The sequence below is a fragment of the Lutra lutra genome, chromosome 4 (assembly GCF_902655055.1).
Source record: "Lutra lutra chromosome 4, mLutLut1.2, whole genome shotgun sequence".
NCBI lineage: Eukaryota > Metazoa > Chordata > Mammalia > Carnivora > Mustelidae > Lutra > Lutra lutra.
The window spans coordinates 149,905,318-149,924,280 of NC_062281.1; the positions used below are offsets into that span (position 1 = coordinate 149,905,318).

At 37.3% G+C, this 18,963-nt stretch overlaps 1 protein-coding gene across 2 annotated transcripts in view; it reads left to right on the forward strand.

The window, feature by feature from the left end:
• MYSM1 (Myb like, SWIRM and MPN domains 1) overlaps window positions 1-17,905 on the forward strand; it is a 42,835-nt gene extending 24,930 nt beyond the window's left edge. For both annotated transcript variants that reach the window (XM_047725161.1, XM_047725160.1), the window contains 9 exons: window positions 151-236; window positions 3,112-3,166; window positions 3,554-3,604; window positions 4,315-4,389; window positions 5,011-5,199; window positions 6,129-6,261; window positions 11,187-11,292; window positions 11,470-11,527; window positions 12,527-17,905. In XM_047725161.1, the coding sequence (XP_047581117.1) occupies window positions 151-236; window positions 3,112-3,166; window positions 3,554-3,604; window positions 4,315-4,389; window positions 5,011-5,199; window positions 6,129-6,261; window positions 11,187-11,292; window positions 11,470-11,527; window positions 12,527-12,688 (915 nt within the window). In that variant the 3' untranslated portion in view covers window positions 12,689-17,905. The remainder of the gene's footprint in view (window positions 1-150; window positions 237-3,111; window positions 3,167-3,553; window positions 3,605-4,314; window positions 4,390-5,010; window positions 5,200-6,128; window positions 6,262-11,186; window positions 11,293-11,469; window positions 11,528-12,526) is intronic.
• Window positions 17,906-18,963: the final 1,058 nt, after the last annotated feature.

Consider the following 18,963-nt stretch of genomic DNA (forward strand, 5'->3'; position numbering starts at 1 on the left):
GAAAGGTGAGACATATCTACGTCAATGTGTTGATCTCATTCTCACCATGCCTAAACCTAAATATGGTTTAAAGAGTTGTTTTGTTTTTGTTTTAATTCTGCCTCTCATTGGCTGATTGACTTTTTGATCAACGTGTGTTTTATGTTTTAGCATCTCTCTGCTGAGGAATTGGCAAGAAGAAAAGAGGAAAAATGTAAACCTGTTAAATCCTCAAAAGTACCAAGACCAACAAAAAGGTATAGTGTTATATAAGTACAATTTTTTTAACTTACCACAATGATTAGGAAATGCATGGAAAAAAATATCTGATATAACAACATTATATTCATATTAAGTCAAAAAATACTAAAATTTTTGAAATTTTTTATTTCCCTGATTTTCAGTTTAGAAGACCTTAAGCAAAAGTTTTAAATTTGTTTGGGTTTAGTGACTATGGGATCCAACATATGTTGTAAAGGGGCCTTAATTATGACAGGTAGTCATTCATCTTCTTAGACATTATAAACAGATAACCTTATGAAATGACTTCTTTTTTTGGTTGGTGCTGATTATTAGCAAGGTTTCTTGTTTTTGAATAATCTGGTATTTGTAACTTGTAACAGTTAAGGTCACCAAATAAGTTAAATGTCTTGATTTTCTAGACCCTTACTTTCTTCAGATGCTCCACTAAATAGACTATAGTTTTGTCAGTGTCCCTTTTAAAACAAGATATCTAGAAATGGCACTAAGTCATTTTCAGTGGAAAGAGCCCCTGATGATTAACCAGGGGTATGTCCCTAGGTAAGTTACATAAAGCCTTAAGCCTTCAGTCCTCACAAAGTAGTGATTATAATAGCTAAGACTGTTAGTTAGCTATGTTTTAAGCACTCTATATATATTAATTCATTTAATCCTCATAACAACTCAGTGCAGTAGTTAATATCATTCCCATTTTATAGGTGAGGAAACTGAGGCACAAAGAGCTTGAGAAACTTGCCTATGCTTGTTAGTGGTAAGGCTGTGATTTAAATCCAGTCAGTTGAGTTTAAGAATCCATACTGCTAACCATTACATTACACATCACTTCTCTAAAATAAAAATTAAAACTTACAGTTGTTGTGAGAGTGAGTTAAATGAGATAAACTAAGTAAAAAAGATAGGCATCCATAAGCTAGGACTCCTCATCCAGTATCCAGACATTTGATTTTCTGAATTTAAATGTGAAGCATATTTATTGTGATTTCCAGGCCCTTGTTCCAGTTTGTCAGGATCTTTCTGAATTCACATCCACTTTTCTCGATTACCCTTCATAGCTTTGAATTAAAAACATTTCAGTAAGCTTATCTCTTCTGTCATTGACTACTGATTAAAATGTTCAACTGAGATAAATGTAAGCCTCAGACCTCATTCATTGTTCAATCAGCTACACATTGCTATGGTTAACTGTTTTTTCATCTTATGAAAAAGAAAAAGCTTAACAGATATCTTGCTTATGTTCAGATAAAATATATTTGAATCTCTGAGTCTGCTAGTAACTAGCAAATCAGTCCTATCAAAAATGAAATTTAGATTTACTTATCATGACTTATATTTTCCTGGATTCTGCACTTGCTAAAGGCTCAAAAATCAGCTGTTTAATAATCTTTTCCAGAATTTCCCAATATATACATCTAATTTCTCTGCTTCTAGAGTCTGCTTTTGGGGCACCTGGGTGGCTCAGTCAGTTAAATGGCTGCCTTCATCTCAAGTCATGATCCCAGGGTCCTGGGATCAAGCCCCACATCTGGCTCCCTTCTCAGTAGAGAACCTGCTTCTCCCTCTCCCTCTGCCTGCCTTCTTGTGCTCTCTCTCTGTCAAATAAAATCTTTAAAAAATAAATCCTGCTTTTTTTGTGTTTTGAAAATAAGCCCAGGGGCACCTGGTAGCCGGTCATGATTTCAGTGTCATGAGATCAAACCCCAGGTTGGAGCCCCACGTTAGGCTTGGTGCTAGGCTTGGAGCCGGCTTGGGATTCTCCCCTCTACCCTCAGACATGCACGCATTCTCTTGCTCTCTCTCTCTGAGAAAATAAATAAAATGAAAACAAGCCATTGCAATAATTGCGTCTTCATAGCACTCTAGTAAATTTTTCCATTCTGTACATTTCCTCCAACAAGATAGTGGGGTTTCACATCATGCTTCTTCAGTCCTCTGGGATGCATACACTGTCTTCCTATTCTTTTTATTCATGTTGATGAAGCACTTGTTTAATTTGAGGATCTTTCCCCTTCATTCAACAAGTATTTCTGAATGCTTGCTATGTATTAGGCACTGTTCTAGGCACTTGGGATAGGAAGTGTCTGTTTTTCTGGCACTAACAGTCTCTGGTAGAATAGGAACTAAATAGTCCTGCTCTTTTCCAGTCGAATAACATGAACATATTCCTTGTTTGGGGTTTTTTTTTTTTTTCTTTCTCGGGACATAGTCTAAAGAAACCTTATTAATTGATCTTAATATCTCTCTCAAATCTCAGTTCTTTACTGGTAAAAGCCTTTCTAACATTTCTCTCAGATTTACACATGCTTTTGTATTCTACCCATATGTGCCCCTCTTCTTGTCTTTTTTTTTAACTCTTTCATTTTAAAAAAAGGTTTATCATAGGGCTTTTTATATACATTAATTCCTTTAGCAGAACTGCTTGTTGTTTATTCATTCAGCAAAGATTTGTTGAGTCCCTACTCTGCTGATATTGTACTTACAAGTGTTTTTGAGAAACTTCCTTCTTGAACTTTCTTACCCATGTCTTGTCAGGGAGTTAGTTACATTTTCTTCAAACTTTTTGAAACCTGCTTTCATTGTAGGTCAGGGTGTGGGTACTTTACAATTTCTTTTCTTTGGGTATTAAAAGAAATTAAGGCGACAGAATACTTTCTCTTAAAGGTCTTGTCATTTCCCATCTTTTTTATTGAGTCTGAAAAAAACAGTGCTTCTTTCAAAAGGGTTGTATGGAATTAATTGTCCTTAAGAAATTCTCCTAGTTTAGTGTTTTTCTGATAATTGGGGTTTAGATTATTGATGCACATTTTCTAATTTAAATGAATGTGATTCCTGATCTATGTTATTGAGATTGTGATTTTTTTTTTTCTTTTGCAGCTCATTTGATCCCTTCCAACTGATACCTTGTAATTTTTTCAGTGAAGAAAAGCAGGTACTATTATGCATCAGTGAATAGTCATAAATAATGCCCCGTTAGACACGAAGTATTTATTTTTCTGTGTGTGCAAAGTATATATGCATATGAAAGCACGAAGTATTTATTTTTCTGTGTGTGCAAAGTATATATGCATATGAAAGATTGGACAAGGCAAGGTGCATTAAGGGTCAAATGAGTGATACAGATGGGAAATGAAAGAGTATTTCTTCATGCTAGGATTTTGAATGATAATATTTTAAAAATCTCTGGTCTGTGCTGAGCCTTGGTTGAGGATGAGAACTTGGTGTGACATGTGAAGGAGGAAAGGGTGGACATTCCAGAGGAAGAACAAAATCTCTATTTTTATGCTCCCCCATTTTTTTTTTTTTTTTTATATTTCAGGAGCCATTTCAGGTGAAAGTGGCTTCAGAAGCACTTTTAATAATGGATTTGGTAAGGATAATCTATTGTGTTTACTTACTCTGATTTCTATTCTTGTGTATTTTTATTGCAGGCTTAAGAGAGAGTATGGAAGACGTGTATTTTGGATCTTAACTATCCTCTTTTACAAGGAATCTAAAAATAAGTCTTTTCTTTTGGAGAAAAGCCAAACAATTGCATGTTTCCATATTTTAGAGAAAATAAATTAATGTGAGTTTTGCAGACTGTTTATCATCATTAACCCTATATTTATTTCCTGGTATCCTTTGTCTGCGGCCTTCTAGAGAACTGTGACAAACCACAACTCCTACAGTTTGGAGGCTCCTTGTTGGCACTAAATTCCAGAGACCTCCAATAGTTGTGTTTGTTTCGGGCGTTTTTCTGTAAGAGGACCCAGAGTGATTTTTTTACTTTGTGTCCTTATGATACCTTTTCTGAGTAAGGAAAACAAATGGTATCTTTATTTTGTAAATTTAAAAACAGCATCTTGGAGTGTTTGAATATTTGGTTCAAAGCTTCTCAGCTGGCAGTGAAGCTAAATCTGAAATCCTAAATTTCTTTGCACTGAGCCTAGCATCTGATTCCTCTGCTATGCTACTGTATTTGAAAAGCATAGTTACCATACTTGTAAATGAGTCTCTTGTAATAAGTAAGTTTTACTCTGATTTTTTGTCAGATGGACTTGTATGTTTGGGCTAAGTCTGTTTTGTATTTCTTTTTAGCATGCTCATGTTTCTATGGCAGAAGTGATTGGTCTGTTAGGAGGAAGATACTCAGAAGTTGATAAAATAGTTGAAGTAAGTTCTCTCTGTAAAAAATTTCTTTAATTATTTAGTACTGCTACCATACCAAATATTTTTCTAGATTTCAGTGGATATAATTAAAATATAGACTTTTACCTGTGATGGAAATGAGACTATGCAAATGGAGGTTAGATAATTCCCAGGAGTAAACTAACATTCTGTATATTGAGCACCTGTTTCCTTTTACCATTGAGAAAGGGCGCACTGCCAGCCAGGCCACCTCATCGCTTTCACCAATAAAAAGCTACAACTACTTTAAAAGGCCAGGAAACATGCACCAACCCTATAGTTTAAACTTGGTGTGCATGATTCTGTTGCAATTATTATCGTAAATAATGGGAGTCATTGAAAGACTGTATTTGTCAGATATTATATGGGCTAACTTGGAAAACTAACAATTATTATTAGGCCTTGTTTGAGAAGAAGAATGGATTCTGAGTTCCTGCATACAATCATACTTTTGGTGTCATTTATTTGCAAGTTAAAGGCTGCCTGTGATACTGTTAATTACTTTCATTGGCTTAAAAAAGTTTCTGTATCTACATATGAAGAACTAAAACTTTAATAGAATTAACAGGATTTCAGTATAACTGTATGAGGATTAATCTCTTATAGGTCTGTGCAGCAGAGCCATGTAACAGTCTGAGTACAGGACTACAGTGTGAGATGGATCCTGTCTCGCAAACACAGGCCTCAGAGACCTTGGCTGTGAGAGGCTATAGTGTTATTGGATGGTATCATTCCCATCCTGCCTTTGATCCAAATCCTTCCTTACGAGATATTGACACTCAAGCCAAATACCAGGTGGGCCTCTAGGTCTCATGTGTATGTTGTGTGTAAATAATTGTACTTTTTCTCCTCCCTCATTGCTTTCTACTAAATAAATGTATTTTTAACATTTCTAGCAGAGTGTTGGCATTTCTAATATTATTTACATCTGGAGTTTTGAAATAACTGCATTTTTTCTGATCAGAAGAATATTACGTGTTTATTTAAACATCTGGGAAATCAGCTATTTTGTTTAGCCCAGACAAACCATCTAAGTAACAGTAATAAGTACTCTGAGAGCCTTTAAAAATTGATGGGAACAGGGCACCTTAGTGACTCAATGGTTAAGCGTCTGGCTTTTCATTTTGGCTCAGGTCATGATCTCCAGGTCATGAGATTGAGCCCCACGTCAGGCTCCGCACTCAGCATGGAGTCTGCTCGAGATTCTTTCCCTCTTGCTGCCCCTCCCCCTCTCCTGCTCATGCTCTCTCTCAAATAAAATAATATCTTAAAAAAAAATTGATGGGAACAACTAGGATAGGGACTGGGTATACGAGTGAATTTTGCATCTCTGGAAAAAAATGAAGTTTTGTTTTATTCTGATAGTTTATGTTAAATGGGTGAATGCTTTTGCTATAGGCTGCTGTTAATAAATTATTACCATATTGATAAAGATTGTAGTTGAAGCGTAGTGAAAATAATTTGTAAACATGTTCATGATACAGATTTTGCAGGCCATGTGATCTGTGTAAGGGTCATTTCTGCTTGGGTTGAGCACATTTTGACCTGAAAAATTTAGAGTGTGGAATGATACATATTTCATTTAGTTGCTATTTGGATGTGAGGTTTTTAACACACTTTTTGTTCCTTTTTCCTCAATTAGGTGTTTAAGATGTTGGTATGGGTAAATACTGATTTTTAAATTTATGCAATCAAGACTAATTATATTTTTCTTTTCATTGTAGAGTTACTTCTCCAGAGGCGGTGCAAAATTCATTGGAATGATCGTTAGTCCTTATAATCAAAACAATCCTTTACCTTATTCCCAGATTACCTGCCTGGTTATAAGTGACGAAATTAGCTCAGATGGCTCTTACCGTAAGTTTTCAACAAAGACAACTGCACCCTATTCCTGCCTTGATTTCTTTGAATCTTAAATATCAAAGAATTTACAACTATGTGAAACTATGTGACGGAAAACTTTGTACCCTCAAATAGGGAATCAGTGTTTGCACACCATCTAGTGCAGTTATCCTCTTACCTTTGGTGACCTTCTTCTAGATTCAAGCCCCTACTGTATTACCATGACCACTGGGCAAAAGGATTACAGTGTGGAGAAGAGCTTGGGCCAAGCAATGTCCGTGTTAAGTACAGGCCTACCTCCTAGATGTTGCAGGTTTGGCTCCAGACCACCACTAGAGTAAATATCACAGTAAAGTTAGATGAATTTTTCAGTTTTCCAGTGCATATAAAAGTTATGTTTACTTTGTACTGTGGTTTATTAAGTGTGAGGTAACATCATGTCTAAAAAATGACATACATACTTTAGTGAAAAAGTACTTTTTTTTTTTTTAAAGATTTTATTTATTTGACACAGAGAGAGATCAGAAGTAGGCAGAGAGGCAGGCAGAGAGAGAGGAGGAAGCAGGCTCCCTGCTGAGCAGAGAGCCCGAGGCGGGGCTCGATCCCAGGACCCTGGGATCATGACCTGAGCCGAAGGCAGAGGCTTTAACCCACTGAGCCACCCAGGCGCCCCGAAAAAGTACTTTTTACTAAAAAACGCTAACCAGTATCTGATCTTTCAAGGAGTCAGTCAGTAATCACAAATCACCATAACAAATATAATAAAAATATTTTGATATTGCAAGAATTACCAAATGTGACACACAGACATGAAGTCAGCAAATGCTCTTGGAAAAATGTTGCTGATAGACGTGCTTGACCATAGTTTTGCCACAGACCTTCAGTTCCTGAAAAACACAATAACTATGAAATGAAGTGCAGGAAAACGAAGCATAATAGCCTGAGGTATGCCTGTACTAGAGATACTGCTTTAAGCAAAATACACAAAGTCTCTGTTCTCGGGAAATTTCTTATGAACGCAGACTGGCTTTCTCTGTAATGGCATTTGAATGGGAAAAAACAAAGAGAAATGACCACACTGTCACCTGCTCTCCATGGCCTCTCAGTTTTAGGCTTAACATGTCAACTGGTTTCCTTCTCTTAGTTTCCATTATGTCCCAAAAAAGAATGTGCTGGGCTTAGTCCATCACATGATTTGGTTCCTTTGGGAATTGTGTTCACCTGTGGTCCAGTCAGCTCTGGCTCGACAGGGAACTGGTGTGGCAGACTGGGCAAAGGAGGGGAATGGAAGAAGCGAGTGTATACAGAAAGGAAAAGACTGGAAGAGACAGTGACATCTGTAGGATGCTTATTCTCTCTTCTCTATCTTTACCACTGCTGCTCTGAGAGTTCACTGTCCTCTTGATGCTGTCACTGCACATCGTACTCGGGTTCCCATTAGCTCCTGAGCTCCTTAAAGGTAGATCTGATATTACACTCGTTTTTCTATCCTCTGTTTCTAGCACAAGGCCTGGCATAAAGTAGGTACTGAGTGAATGTTTGTTTAACAAGTTAATGTCATTGTTTTTCATGTTGTCACTTAGATGCCATCTCTTTGGCAGACACCCTCACGTCATTGCAATTAGTTGCTCTGTTCTTTGTAACCTGCACAACTGCAACACTTATTTCCTGCCTTCATGGTGCTTTTGTCTTTTAATGTATCTATTTAGCCTGTCTCTCTAAAATGTAAACCTCAAACAACCCACACTGCCTTCATCTCTGTAACCCCACCAGCATGTAATCAATTGCCTTGCATCTAGGAAGTGGTCAGCTGGTTTTTAGCTCTGCTGGTTTTTATCGAACAAATAGTATTGACACTAACTTCAGTCCAAAATGCCCATTTTGAACATAGCACATGTATATAACATTCTTTAGCCCAATTTATAAAATTTTATGAAAATTTAATTTTATAAAAAGTTATAAAAGGAGTAATCACAGTTAGCTCATTCTCAATTTATGTCATTTTTTTAATCTCACGGCCCGCTAGATTTAGGGAGTGAGCCTGTATTCTGATGCTCTCAGAGTATACAGAGAATACAAATAGCTACGAGCTACATAAGACTACAAATTAATTAGAATTCAATGAAATTTAAAATTCAGTTCCTAGAAATTTGCTTCTGGCCCAAAGGAAGTAACAAAAGACCTATCTGAAATAGCCACAAAACCGGACAAATATATAAGACAGTGATGTTTAGGTCATAACATCAGGCAGTGAGGGGTTATGATTGCTGAGAGATGGAAAACAAATGAGGGGAGCCCTGAATTAGCTTACCAACTTAACAGAGTTTCCAGATATGACACAAGGAGGAGAACGCTACTGAGAGGCTGCAGACTGAGTTGAGGTGACAGAGGGGAGACAAATGCAGCTAAACTGTACCAGAGAGTGGAAACCTACATGGAGAGCCCAACCCTGGAGATTTGTAGAAAGTACAGATTTAGTATTTGAGAGAAATACAGACCAGTGCATGGGAGGAAGAAAGTACCCCAGGCAGGGGCAGGGAACACTTGAAAGGATGAGAGGGGACAGTACTTGATGCTCTCACGAGCTGCCAGTGCACAACAAACAGTATTCAACATTATCATTATTGCAGGAAAGTTCTTTTGGGCAGAGCTGTCTCTTAAATGCCTCTTAACACTGCTTAGTAGGTCATAATCCTAGGTTCTTCACTTTGCTCTTCTTGGAAACATTCTGGTTCACAAATTAAAGTTTTCTAGAAGCCATAGGATACCTTGTGTTACTTTTAAGTTAAAGTACTTTTTACTTAGGTTCTCTCTTCCTTGCCTGTCCTGTCTTGTCCGTTCTTTTTTCCTTTTACCTTTTTCCGTATACCCAAATTCTATCTTTAAAATGTCTCTAATGGATAAGCATTTTCTGTACTTGTAATAGGCAGGCAATATACTTAATGATTAGTGTTCTGATATTTTAATGACTTAAAAATATTCAGTACAAAAGGAAATTTGTACTGCTTTTAGTGCCACTTTTTTAACTTAGAAAAGTATTCTTACTGCCAAACAGAGCTGTATGGTACGTGCGCACTTGCGTGTGTGTGTGTGTGTGTGTGTGTGTGTGTGTGTGTGTGTTTTCATGGTTTTCCACCAGTACAGACTGAAAACACATTACTTTTTATTCTTACATTTGACTTTCATTAAGAATAGGAGTTGCTTGCCTGGATTCATACCCCAGCTCTGACATTTACTGGTTATTTTATTTTGGGCAGAATACTTAGCCTCTCTCATTCCCTTTCCCCACATCTATAAAATGAGAAAAAATTACTACCTTGCTGGGGCATCTGGGTGGCTTAGTCAGTTAAGCATCTGACTTCAGCTCAGGTCATGATCTCAGAGTCCTGGGATTGAGGCCTGTGTCGTCATCACCACACTCAGCAGGAAGTCTGCTTCTGCCATCTTTAAAAAAATTACTACCTTGCTTACAGGGGAGTTGTAAAAACTGCTGGTAATACATGTCAGGTGCTTAGCAAATAATAGATCTTCAGTAGGTAGTTGTGATTATACTGTTGTCTATGCTTATTAAGTAATCGAGCATATCAAGTAAATTATAGGCATCACCAAAAGGAGTTTGCTTGATAGCTTGTGTTCTGTGATGTGTCACTCTCCTAAGTTTTTGGAGGGAAAAAGTGAAATGGAGGAGAATTGAAATGTGGAAAAAAAAAAAATCCACCTGAAAAAAATGGGGTAAAGGCCTTTTTAGAACATATTGACAAAGTGTGCTTATATTTTAAGGAAGTATAGTCGTGATGTTTTTTCCTTTCATTTTTTTTTTCATGCCTTCTGATTTGCTGGCATTGTATTTACTCAAAAAGCCTTATATTGACAGAAACTTAGTTGAGAGGCAGTATATTGTAAAGTTAATAAGAGAAACTCGAGCCACACTGCCTGGGTTTAGATCCTGACTCTGCTTCTTTGTAATTATATATATGCTAATGAACAGGTTATGTTCTTATTTTGGGAACAGTACTGGTAGCTGGTTCACTTAAGTGGCCTTACATATGTGAAGCACCTTAAGCCTGTCATGTAGTAAGCATTATGTAAGTTTTACTATTATTTTTATGGTATTGACTTCTGGTAATGAATCAGCTGAGCTTTTCTTTTAATACACGGCAAATAAAGTTACCGGGGGATTTTGAAGGTTATGTGAGAAATTTCCAAGTAGGCTCATCCGTGATACTTTTCCTTTCTAGCTGTGTGCATGGTATCCACCCCTTGGGCTCCTCTCCTCCAGAGCTTAGCTTGACAGAGAAGTGCAATTGCTGCTTCTCCAGAGTTAGCCCTATTCCCTGGCTTGTGTTAGATGAGCACCTATAGGGAGGTGAAGTGAATGTGGACTCAGAAGCCAGGCAGACTTGCTGGGGCTTAAAATCCAGCCTCTTCCACTTCACCAGCCTAAACAGGTTGTTTCACTGGTCTCAGCCTCAGCTTCTTTTTCTGTTAAATAGGAGTAATGCTGCCTACCTTATAGCATTGCTGTAAGCTTAACCTGTGTAAAAATACAGATCATTGGGATGGAACATGTCTTGTTTAGCTTAGCTAAATGTCATTTTAAGCCTGTGGTTCTGGCACAGTTTTTAACAATGCCCCCTTTCACTCAGAAGGTCGCCTGGCTTGGATATAAATTATGTGATCATCCTGCCTCTCAGTTCCTTACATATAATTGTCATGCAAATGGTACTTTTACTTTTCTTTATTATTATTAATTGCTTGGCATTATTGTGCTTGATGGACCAGGTTCAGCCAGGCAGTAAATATTTAATGAATGCCCACTATGTTTAAAGTGCTCTTCAGCTGGTGTGCCAAGTTGGAAGGGTGAGGATTTTAGGTAATTAAAAGGAGATTGGGGATTTAAGAAATAGTTGATGACAGTCTGCTTCTTTATGCTTTTCTAGGGTTACCTTACAAATTTGAAGTACAGCAGATGCTGGAAGAACCTCAGTGGGGATTAGTGTTTGAAAAGACAAGATGGATAATAGAAAAATATCGGCTCTCCCATAGGTATGGACTGTGGTTTGAGATGTTGCACATCTGCAGTGTTTCTCATTAAATTAGGTTTCAGAAAAAGCCCAAGTTAAATATAAAATTATGATATATAGCATCAGTGACAGTTTATTACAAAACTGATTAGTTTATGGTATTTGTTTCATCAGTCTGTCTTCATATTTCTTCCAACAGCAGTGTCCCTATGGATAAAATCTTTCGCCGGGATTCTGACCTGACTTGTTTGCAGAAAGTAAGCTGCCTTCATTTTAATTGGTTCTATTGTTCGTAGATTCTAAAGCTATTCATCTTGATGTGTTTTCCCATGATGCCAAATGCTTTGTGGATACATTTTCTCTGTTTTTTTTTTTATTGCTTTTTCCTTTCAGAAATTAATTTCTAAGAGATAATTAGTAATGCGTTTTGTTGCACACACTTGCATATAGAAATAATACTATTTTAGAATAAATTTGTACTAGCCGATTAATTTCTTAGCAGATTAATGTACACAGTGGAGAACATTTTTCTCATTTCATTAAATTCAAAAGCACCACGTTTCCATTTAGGTTTAACAATTGATCATTTTCAGTAATAGTAATAGTAATATAAATCTAATAATTACATTTAGGTGGTCATTTTATTTAACTTTCTGGTAAGAAGTAAGAGTCCTTAATTCTTTCGTTTCACTTTTTGTTTCCATATGTATAGAGTTAAAGATCAGTATGGCAACACCTTTTTTTTTTCTTGGTAGCAATTTAAGAAGAGAAAACTTAAACATACTAAGTTTCTTTTTAATATTTTTTACCCCCTTCTATTAAGGCCACTTTGTTCTGTTGGAAGATTAATATGCATATTTTTTAGGAAACAGACTCTAGTACCCTAATTTTGAAACTGTAGAGTCCTTTGTATGCACACAGATTTTTATTCTACAGGATTATTTTGCTTGGTAAATTTAACTACTAAAAAAAAAGGTCACAAATTTGTCCAAAGTAGAAGGCATCACACTTAAAATCTCAGGTTTGTCTCCTTTTATGAAATCATAAAGGAACTAGCCTAAGCATTTCTCCTACACTCCTACACTCTAGCTGTATGATTATTGATCATAAATTTATCACCAACCATGTTTAAAGAGACTATTTCTCATTTGCGCATTAGAAAATGTGAGATTTGGAAAGAGATACAACAATGATAGTAATGCAAACCCTCTTATGCTTTTTTTGTGTTTTAAATATAAAATTTTCTTTTCAACTAGCTTTTGGAGTGTCTGAGGAAAACTCTGAGCAAAGTGACTAATTGCTTCATTGCTGAAGAATTCTTAACTCAAATAGAAAATTTATTCCTTTCCAATTATAAAAGCAAGCAAGAGAATGGAGGGACTGAAGAGAACTGTGCTGTGGTCCAAAGGAATTGTTAATGTAATTATTTTAAAGGAAGACCTTCTGATTTCGACATCCTTCTTTGCAAGTAATAACCTTGAAAGTATTGTAACTCAGCTAATGGTGGCACAACTTTAATATTTTTTTCTCTAGTCATCAAAATCCAAACTTTCCCACATAAATCCTGTGACACTTGTTTGCACACAGCGGTTATCAGAGTGCGGTGTGAAGCAGGGTGTGCCGCAGTCTGCTGTGCCACCATGGCCAGCAGGCGCTGCAGGGGACTCTGAAGGGCTGTCTGCTCTACTGCTGTATTCAGGTTGATAAATGCAATGTGTCTCTAGTATTTATTTCTCCCCAAACTAGTCATTCCACTTTTGGTACCTCGTGTCTGTGTCTCATTAGGAGCACCTCCATTTTTGCCATGTCTTCTGGTGAGATTTTGTCTCTGGTTGCAAATGAAATGTGGATGGATGGTCACTGAGGTAATGAACTTGGATGAGAACTAGTGGCGCAGGAAATCTAACAACGCACTGCAGGAGGCCAGGGGAGGCCTACGGCCAAAGCCTAACCTAGAGAAGAGACCAACGGAGAGAATCAGATTGCCGGTTTTTCAGTTATAGATCTTTGTTTCCATTTTACTTTATAGCAGTAATACTAGAGGCTGTGCCATTGTCTCAGCTAGCTGAAACATTTAATATGGATTTCAGATACATAAAATAATTAGCTTCAACTCTATGTCCACTTGGTATGTGTGATAAAACCTCATTTAATCCAAACACAGATAATCATAATTCTCAAACTAGATTTTCTACTACCTACTATCAGGAGAAAGAGGCAGATTTTAATAATGCTTAAATATTAAATTGGAGACTTAATTTTAAAAAGAAGAAAACCTTCTAGGACATACTGCATATCTAGTCCGGTTTCATATATTTTCTAAATCTAGAACAGATGTCAGCAAAACTTTTTATGTAAAGGGACAGTTAGACAAAAACTTAGGCTTTGCAGGTCACATACTGTCTCTATCAGACATTCTTTTTTATTTTTTTTTTACAATCCCTAAAAAATGTAAAGCCATTCTTACTACTTCATGAGCCTCACAGAGAATGGGTTGCTCGCCTTTATCTTCCAGTCCCCGCTCTAGAGAATTATAAACATTTGTAATTTATTTTCAGGTATGTGAACTTGTGACACTGAAAGGCCTTATTTACGTCATCTTCAAACAACAACAAAACTTAGAATTACGATTTACATTTAAATATATTTTCGAGTAAAATTAGCAATCATGCTGCCTCACTTGCACAGATAGATTTGAGTTTATTTCTGTGAGCCATAGAACGGTTTATACCCAAACTCCAAGCACTCTTACTAGTAAACAGTTTACACCTTATCTGGATATGGTTCTGTATTTTTACCTTTTTTGGTTGTAATCATTAGCCATGGAAGAATATGGCAGTGTTTGAGGGAGCAGTGAACCAGTTCTAGATGGCCTGCCTATGTCTTGACTCAATCCTGTGACTTCATGGTGGTGGAGTGCGGGGCATAGGGAATATAAGCTGACTTCTATCTAAATTCTTGTGCACCTGAGGGCTAAGTTATCTTCCTGACAACCTTCCAGGTCTAAAATGCATTTCTCTATATGTAGGTAGGATAAAGAATGAAACATAACTTATAACACAGTTACCTTTATGACTGGGGGAGGTAAGAGCTGCACACCAAACATTGGGAAACCGGAGTCTTCGTCCTAATTCTATTACCAACTTCCCTCTGTGGCAGAGATAATGTCATATAATCTGTCTGGGCCCCAGGCTCTTCACCTATATAATCCATGGGTCTAAATTTTATGGCTTTGTTTCTCCTTCCAAATACAGAAAGTCTGCAATTCTGTGCAAGGTAGTAATTGATTCCTTGGTACTCTTCCTTTTGACACGTTTTTCTCATTGTATGTGTGGCACACATCCTAGAAGTTGGTATGAAATAGCTCTCTTGATTGACATTTCCCTGCAATTTTGATTAATTTCAGTGATGGAAAATAATGGAAATTGCTAAAAATTCTGTTTTCCGATCTGGGTCCCCTGCATGCCAGTAGTTAAGATATTTACTAACCTAAGCCATACCGTGAGGAACTCAAAGATGGTAATCCTCAGAGGTTACAGTTTGGAGAGCACAATTTTATAAGCAATACTGAGTATTTTTTTTTTCTGATGCTAGAGTATGTTTATCTCAAAATATTTTTTTAAAAAACAGAAACAAAAATTTAAATCCTATTATCTGGAAAACCACAGGTAATATTTTAGTATAAATTCTTCCCCCTTTTTTCCCCTGGGCTATGTCATTTTAAAGATTTTATTTACTTATTTGAGAGAGAGAGCACACTCGAGAACATGAATGGGGGGTGGGGGTGCAGAGGGAGAAGCGGACTCCCTGCTGGGGAGTGCTGAGATCATAACCTGAACCCAAGGAAGTCGCTTAACCACCTGAACCACCCAGGTGCCTCTGGACCCGGCAATTTTAGAATGTTAAAATTTGTGGTATTTTCTTCCTCTCCTCCCTTGTTCATTCTCTCTGTTTCCTCTTTTCTCTTAACATATTCTTAAAACATTTTTGCCACTGCAGGTGCCCACATTCCTGTCACTGCCACCTTGGGCTCCTTAGGGTAGTCAGAGCCAGGACCTTGGAGAAGCACAGAAGTCTGGAACTGAGAGGCAGTGTAACATGGGAGGTTCAGGAGGCAGAGACCCAAAATAAAACCTACCTTTGATAATGTTTACAGGAGTGGAGATAGGACCTGGAAACATCCAGATCTCTTAATCCTGATTTGATTCTTAAGATTGCACAATGATAATAAAATAATAAACTTAATTTTTTTTTTCTTTTCCTGCTTGGCTGGTGGAATTTTACATTAGTACTTTTCTGATATCAGACTTAGCTCTTTTAAAAATCTAATCCCAAAGTAACATTCAAAAAAGAAAAAACAGTGAATAAAATCATCAAGATCAGACTGTCCTTACCCCTTCAGTATTTTATTCTTGAACTATTTCCAAAGTCACATTAGGTAGGACTTAGACACTTTTGCCTTCTTGGATGTCTTCCTCCAGAAAAAATTAAAAATTAATTCATTACAACTACATTTGTATAAAATGAGTCTAATATTGTACATAAACATGTCCTCAACCTAAAAGACTGTTTTTTTTCCTTCTGAATATAAAAGAAATGAAAACATTTTTATTGGCCTTAAAAGTATTGGTGACCGCCGGCCCTGCCTGTATTCTGAAGGGTAGCGCTGGAAAGCCGGCAGTCGTGACCTTGTCCCTGTATCACCTATCTCACAAACCCTAGGGCGGCTTTGCCACCCCAGCCATGAACGTTGAGCTCTAGACTTAGAGAATTTAGGAGTGTTGCTTAGAAGTAATCATCATCACGAGAAAGATAGGAGGCAGTGATGACTTTTAGCTTTCATGTAGATATGTTTGTTCTGACCTGCAATTTATAGTTTGAAACTCATGCCACATATACTACCACTCCTTTTCTTTCTTCATTTCCCTCAAGCCCCACTACCTGTTTTCCCCCCAGTCCCTCTACTTACCTCTCAGAATACAGGTACAGGATGGTTCATTGAGCATTGGGTGACAGCAAGGCCAGAAGGATAGAGTTGACCAGATCCATTCGTATTTCATGGAAGTTGATTAGCCTTCTCTCCAAAACTCACTTCCCCCACAGGAGCGGGGTGAGGTCAGTGATGTGGGCACCGAGCAGGGTCAGCACCTCTGTAGCTGTGTGGGAAGCCGGGCTGTGGCTTCCTCGACAAGCCAGCCTGAGCAGGCCTCCTGCTCTTCGGTTTGCCCTGTTTGTCTTGCTGGGGCCTGACGAGGTGCGCTGGAGGACTTGGGGGAAGTGCTGTAGGCAGGATGCTCCAGATTAATTCTTCACACAGGGACAAGGGGACCTGTGGACACCTGACCACCCGACATATAGCTCCCTAGCCTCGGGTCATCAACAGGCATTCAGTGGATGAGTTTCTTAGTAGGAATTAAGTAAGGGTACCCCACTTTTGATTTTTTTCACCTACACGGTCCTCTACCAATAACAAGACACTGTAAGTCCAGATTCATACATCATGGCATTTGGGAAAACTTAACTTCACCCAAGCACAAAGGAAAAAGCACATTTTTAGCATCATCTCTATCAGGATTAATATAAAATTTAACAAACTTGATCAGTATTCCCAGCTTACCAGCAGTTAAGAATTTTCTTACAGATTAATATCCTATTTTGCAATATTTCCAGAAAATCACTGTGGAGAATAATGTCATATACTTTTAACTTACTCAAATCCTGACCTTTTCTCAAATGGTTTTATGTGTGCTGTTCTTCAAAACTCTTTTCTCTGTTTCGACATTTGCCCTGTAATTTGTGCTTTCCAGCGTTTTCTGAATCTTGTAGGCTACCTTAAATTCTTTCTGGAACAAGGCAGAGAATAAATATGTTAACCCCCTAAATCAGGAGAAAATAAAAATTTCCCAGAGAAGCTGTGATTATACCAGCAGTATACCAAACTAAATTCGAGAAGGTAAAATTAACTCATGGTATCTGGGTTGTTTGTATTTTCTTCTTTTGAATATATTTATGAATATATTCATAAGAACTTTAATTTCAGGGAAAAATGCCTTATGTGTTATCTTTGAGGTTTCCTAGAGTAGTCTCTTAGGATTTAAGAGGAATGTTAAATATGATTTCATAGATTGTACTCCTGTTTCATAGGTTTACCATAGAACATTTGTTTTGAGCTATGAATTGTAAAATAGTATTTAGAATCCAGCATGATTAAATAGACTGGTCATAGATCTTTAAATTTATGGATTTAATGTGTAAATTGTAAATTGTGTATTATGTATAAGTATCATATAAGTTTACTATGATTATTGATGAACCTGTTGGGCTGTTGTTTTCCCCAAATGTTACTAGTGTTTATGGATTTATTACTTTGAATTTTGGAATGTTCTGTAATGGAATATAATGACTTAAACTATTTTGTACATTTAAATATGATACCACATTGTCTAAGTCTGTATTAAAGAATATTGTAAATATTAATGTTTATACAGCTTTGAAACCTTTTCCTTGAAGTGGTTGAACTCTTCTCCCTGTACTAAACAATGACATAAAATATCTGATTTTAAGCTTTGAGATTTTAGCTTGTGGTAACAACTAAAAGAAAACATTCTGAAGATTCTATATAAATAAAATTTTGGGAAAAAAGTGAATCATTTGGTCTCTTTCTAAAGTTTTAGCAGCATACACATTGAATTGCAAATATGCCTCATTAATTCAAACATTGGTTGAGTGTCTATTATGTTGAGCATTGTAGGGGGCACAAAGATGAGTAAATCTTGATTTGGGCCCACAAGAAACCCATTACCTAGTAAGTAAGTGGGAGATCCATAAAACCCAACCCAGGTAAGACACTAAGATACAAATTGGAATTGATTATAAATGCCTGTAAAAGACTTCAAGGGTAATAGGTATTTGTTGTTGTTACTGTTTTTCTCTTAAAAGATTTTATTTTTTATTTATTTGAGAGCGAGAGAACGATCCCGGGACTCCAGGATCATGACCTGAGCCAAAGGCAGACACCTAGCCGGCTAAGCTATCCAGGCGCCCCGGTAATAGGTGTTAAGACAAATGAGAAATTATTCTCTAGAATGTGAGGGGTGAGACTGATTTCTTGGAAGAGATCTACCTTTAAACATCCTAACAGGATTTGGTTAAGTGACGTCTGGGGAGAGATGTTCGAGAGAGAAGTGACCTTAGCACCAGTGTGGGGATGAGGAGTGGGAAGTACTTAAGAATGGTGAGTCTTGGCCAGAGGGTAGAGTATATGTAGACGCTCATTAGGTAATTCACACTGAGTCAACTAAGGATGCAGAAGGTATAAAGAGGAAAATCTCACCTTAAAATCAGAATTAACTCACTCACTGTCCTTCAACTTTCTAGTCTTTTTTCTTAGCATATACAACACTTCAAGGAGGACTTATCTTCCATTCCGACCTGTCTGTACTATCTAATTGATGAAGTTGTTCTTCCCTACTTATCTCTTAACACAGGCGAAAGACCCTGTGGTCAAAGCATCCCATGATGGGGACAGAAACTACGCCTCAAATAATAGGGGCTGCCCTGACACCAACAAGACCCCATATGATTGACCCCAAGATAATGATCGATGTGACCCTTACTCTGCCCACTTGCTTGTACCCATCCACTTTGCCCCGTGTTTTCCTGATGGGCACCTAGAAGTATTTTCAGCACTTCG